This window comes from Anneissia japonica, unplaced genomic scaffold, assembly GCF_011630105.1.
Source record: "Anneissia japonica isolate Jap-2015-1 unplaced genomic scaffold, ASM1163010v1 scaffold287991_len637273_cov151, whole genome shotgun sequence".
Lineage (NCBI taxonomy): Eukaryota > Metazoa > Echinodermata > Crinoidea > Comatulida > Comatulidae > Anneissia > Anneissia japonica.
Genome location: NW_022692547.1, coordinates 355,125 through 360,638, shown reverse-complemented (window position 1 = coordinate 360,638; position 5,514 = coordinate 355,125). Strand labels below are relative to the sequence as shown.

The 5,514-nt window shown below is 36.7% G+C and overlaps 1 protein-coding gene across 2 annotated transcripts in view; it reads right to left on the bottom strand.

Moving 5' to 3' along the window:
• Positions 1-3,298: 3,298 nt before the first annotated feature.
• LOC117100335 (spermatogenesis-associated protein 20-like) overlaps positions 3,299-5,514 on the bottom strand; it is a 15,728-nt gene continuing 13,512 nt past the window's right edge. For both annotated transcript variants that reach the window (XM_033239989.1, XM_033239988.1), the window contains exon 13: positions 3,299-4,352. In XM_033239989.1, the coding sequence (XP_033095880.1) occupies positions 4,095-4,352 (258 nt within the window). In that variant the 3' untranslated portion in view covers positions 3,299-4,094. The remainder of the gene's footprint in view (positions 4,353-5,514) is intronic.

Genomic DNA, 5,514 nt, shown 5'->3' with positions numbered 1-5,514 from the left:
GCCAAAATCGATTTATTCTTAAGCATTTTAACTGATTAAGACAAAGATTAAGGACGACTGGAACCCAAGTTTTACCCAACTGGATACACCATTATCACTCTCAATGTCTTGTCCACAATATCAAATTTTATTCAACAAAAAAAAAAACACTGTTGTATGCCCATATATATTCATGATGTGGCTATATATTCATATTCATATCTGGTTAATTATATTCATATATATATGATATGATATATGTCATCATACCCATATTTAGGCACGTCACAATTTTTTGTCAAATAAAATGTGACAGTCTGGCCATGGCTTTAAGCTGTCCACACCAACAAATTTAATGTGACAAAGAAATGTGATATGCCCATATTTGGGCATAATATGACAACATCATACCCATACACAGGGGCAGATCCAGAGATGTGCAAAAGGAGAGGCCGAAAGTGGGGCTGTTGGATACAACACTACCCCAGGGAAATTTTTTGTTTTTCAGACGCCCGAAAATAACCTCTGAGGCGTTTTGGGCGATCAATTTTGTCTTTTTCTTTTCTTTTCTTTTTTTTTTTTTCAAAAGGGGACTAGAATCAGCACGACCCCACTCTCTAAATCCTGTCTCTTATACACATCTAGATGTGTATAAGAGACAGCCTTAGCACTGTGCCTGAATACTGAACAATATGCAATACAGCTAGCCGTTTATGGGCATTCAAAGTCATTTAAAATTTCTGTGACTCACCTTGTAATTAATATTTTATCCCAAAATTTAATTACATCTTCGTTAGCCCATATGAATCAATCCAACAATCAATCAATCAACCAATCAATGAATTAACAAGGATTTGTATATCGCCAATATACAAGGCAGAATGCAGTGTTTGTGGCGCTATGACAGTGGTATTACTCAAAGTGCATATTAACTACTAATGTTAATTAACATTACTATATATTATTGTAAGATTACGAACAAAAAAAGTTAGTACCATACCATAACATTTTATGATGATTAGGTTTTGCATAAATCTGCTAACAGGCAGACAGCAGTGAATACATAACGTCTTTATAGAAGTAGTAGACTTCAGCGTGGTTTCCATAAAAATCGTTACACGCTATCGCCGACTCTTTTGGCTACGCTGATTGGTCAGTTGAATCAGAGAGCGTTCCCGATTGCGTCGGGGACAGCTACGCAGTGCAAAGATTGCTGTGAAAACGCTGTAGTGACTGTGTAGGGATTTTTATGAAAACCAGGCCTTTATCTCCTCCCTCCCTCAAAACGAACCACGTCAAGTACATTGCTTAAAGTTGCATAATGTGGTTAACTGTTTACTTCAATGAACCTGTCTGCCCACTACTAAACACACATGTTCTTATGCTGCGTATTTCTATGATTTAGACTTTCGAAAATATGTTAACTTCTTGACATTAGAGTTTCAGATTGTGCGACGACAGATGTTCGTGACTGTCCAAAGTTCTCTGCACAACGCCGATTCGGACCTAAGCGCATCCTAAACCCGGGCACTCACACTGCGTTGTACGACAGTCGTACTCCGTTCCCTGTGAGCTATAGAGGGCGCTACGCCATCTCCTGATTATTTTATTTATTTATTTATTTATTTATTTATTTTTTATTATTATTTTTTTTTATTTATTTTTTTAATTTTTAATTTTTTTATTATTATCATTTTTTATTTTATTTTTTTTCCCCTTCTAGTTAAGATTTTAAACTTTACAATATTATATTATTTTAATTGGATTTGAATTTTTCATTACTATTGTCTCTTTTTTTATGAATTTATCTTTACTTGTAACTTTTGTTCTGTTGTATGGTCGAACCTCTCCTGCGTGAGAGTGTTCCTCTGCTTTGAAAGAGAGAGCCAATAAATATTTTTTTTTTTGCTAGCAGTCTGAACGGTTCATCATTAAAACGACTGTTGTGGTATAATTGCGCTCTTCGCAGTTAGTGCCCGGCTTAACATCCAATAGTTCAGACACATGTTCAGAAAACTTTGTGACGTCAAAAATACTGGTTCAAAAGGAGCCCCTTCTTACTTATCAAACCATAGTTTATGAGTCATACTGTGAATACATGATGATGATGTGAAAGAAATCAGAAAATCTCCATTGTTCAGCGCACATGGTGACTACGACCAGTTTTACCTAGACTTGCCCCAAGTCTCTAATTTATTGATTTTTCGTAGTATTAGCGCATTTCGGAAAGCGCCACCAGCGTCAGTTTATGTCGAGAAACTTTTTGATGCGAATTAAATCCCAGAAAAAATATACTATGGAACGCCATGCACATAAGTAATATGGAACGCCATTTGTGCCAAAATCGATTTATTCTTAAGCATTTTAACTGATTAAGACAAAGATTAAGGACGACTGGAACCCAAGTTTTACCCAACTGGATACACCATTATCACTCTCAATGTCTTGTCCACAATATCAAATTTTATTCAACAAAAAAAAAAACACTGTTGTATGCCCATATATATTCATGATGTGGCTATATATTCATATTCATATCTGGTTAATTATATTCATATATATATGATATGATATATGTCATCATACCCATATTTAGGCACGTCACAATTTTTTGTCAAATAAAATGTGACAGTCTGGCCATGGCTTTAAGCTGTCCACACCAACAAATTTAATGTGACAAAGAAATGTGATATGCCCATATTTGGGCATAATATGACAACATCATACCCATACACAGGGGCAGATCCAGAGATGTGCAAAAGGAGAGGCCGAAAGTGGGGCTGTTGGATACAACACTACCCCAGGGAAATTTTTTGTTTTTCAGACGCCCGAAAATAACCTCTGAGGCATTTTGGGCGATCAATTTTGTCTTTTTCTTTTCTTTTTTTTTTTTTTTTTCAAAAGGGGACTAGAATCAGCACGACCCCACTCTCTAAATCCACCCCTGATATATGAGCACATAATGCAAATTTATTTATTTATGGCCTAGCCAACATTTACAAATTGACTTACTTAAATTGGTTTTACATATTTATTCATCTTCCTTCGTCAACACTGTTAGCTCCTCCACATTCATCCAACAACTTCCCATATGCTAACAACTTCTTAGCAAAGCTGTAACTAATATATCAAGAAGGACACATGTGCCGAGAAATATGTCATAAGAAAATGTCTCTATCAATAATTATGAATGAGTTGCATTAGCAGGTGAGATAGGGACACTTCATAGTGTAATCCATTTTACATGTCAGTACTTTATTAGATAGGCAGACAGAGTATTTACTTTTTTATAGCATGTAATTAATAGCACCCACCCATTTAAAATGTTTGAAGCAACATGCTCAAGTACAGTAATTAAAAATAACCTCATATTTCCATATTTTGCGAGCTAGCGCCCATCACTTAATCATTGAGGCCCCCATTAACCCTCGAGCCTCCCCATCAGGCCCCCTCCCCCTCACCCCAACCCATACACCAGATACATCACTATTGGTGAGTAGAGTTGTTTTTGGATGTCACAAAATAAATTTCAGTGAGTTTTATACCTGTTTCACACAAGAACAAATTAATGATACTGTACATAATAATAATAATAATTTGCGATTTGTATAGCGCCTCCCTTTGGACCAACCTCGAGGCGCTTCACAACAACGGAAGGAAACGGACAAGAGAATAAAAAAACCATGAACCTAGACTAACAAAGAAAAAAGAAAAGAAAACGCCTAAACGAACCAAACCAACACCGCACTGTTTATCGGCAATTTAAGGCGTAAAGCCCGCCGATGCATGACTCACAGGTGCTCAACCATGTACGAACCATGGTAGAAAAATGTATACACACATATATATATATATATATATATACATGTGTATATGCATCTCCATTATTTGTCTCTAATTGCAAGGACCATTATTTTGAATTCAATTTCAGTAAGCTCATGAACACAACTAGAGGTAGTTAAAATAAAATAATTATGATAATATTTACTAGTATAATAAGTATAGTAATATTCAATGCTCCAATATTTTAGAATGAAGTTATGATCAGGCAGAAAAATGCAAGAATTACAAAATCACTTGTTTCAATTGACAAAACACAATCATTCAATTTCAGATTATTTCGTCCCTGTAAGCATACGTTCTAGCTCAGTCGGTGAATTTACCGGTAAGGTACACGTGTAGTTTTCGCAGACATAAGCTGTGGCTTTACCCTGTTTTCTCTCGAGAGTTGAAAGTACTTTCAATTTTTTGCTGAGGTATTCACAATTGTTGCCATCGGTAACCACAATTATCTTGTTCGGTATGAAGTGGGAATGGACAATTTCTAGCAACTCTTTCGTATCAGCTTCATCAGTTCCACCACAGATAAATATCTATAAAAACCAATAGAAGAAAATAAAACTTTCTTAAACAAAAACAGTGTTATATGCCCATACATATTCATGATGTGCTACAATATTGTCAAAGTGTGATGTCATCAGGGTCCCAAGTTGGAAGAAGTCATTTCCAGTAGATCTGCAGTGGCGGGTCGAAGGGTGGGGAAAGGGGGGACTTTCACATAGCGGGTCTAGACCACATCAGTCCCACTATGGTTGGAGCTCAGGTAAGAAGATTACAGCACTTATAGATGGCCGGAAATGGCCCACTCAGACTTAAGTTTAAACATAATTTCCTTTTCTACCACATTTTTTCATTACTTTGAAATATTTAGAGGGCCTGGGCCGGCCGGCTTCCCCCCTCCCTTAAATCTGCCACTGATCTACCTAATGAGCATTGCAGTAACAACACGCAAAATTATGAATTTGCTGAGACAGGTTAATTTCCGGGAGATTCTTGCTTGCTTGCGGGAGTGCGGGCGGCCGTCCCAATTTCCGGGAGACTCCCGGAAGTTCAAAGAGATTTGGGACCCCTGTGTCATCATGACCGGGCATGTTTTTGTAAAATAAAATTTATTATAAATCAATCGTGACGTCATCACTGTAACTCCCAATGTTATTTGTCTATTCCCCAGCGTCCAATAATTGTTGTATTATTGGACGCTCGGCTTGATTTTTTTAAGGTTCGTGTGCAAAAAAAATTCCTCATTAATTTTTTCGTCAACACCGCGAATACATCACGCAGCGCGATAAAAATTGAATTGTAATTGAAAATTACTTTCGTAAAACAAGCTTAATTAGAACCCGAAGAAAGTTACTTCAAATTCAATATTAATTAAGTATGAACAATTAAGGAATTCATTGAATCAATGGACCCTCATAAACACAACAAACTGAACGTTTAATAGAAATATTCTAGACCTATTTTAAAGACTCAAGGAACAAATTTAGATGTAGGCCTACGACCAGGCAGGCCGCCCAGGCCTCCTCCTACTATTATACTATGCATAGGCCGTAGCCTGGCCTAGTTATGAAATCATCGCATGATTTTACCTGTCTGCATGCACCGACCAAAAAGGACGTCAGTGACTGTATTCCCTCTCGAATGCCAAAATGTTTATTTCTTTGACGAAAGTCTATCAATATAGCATTACAAACA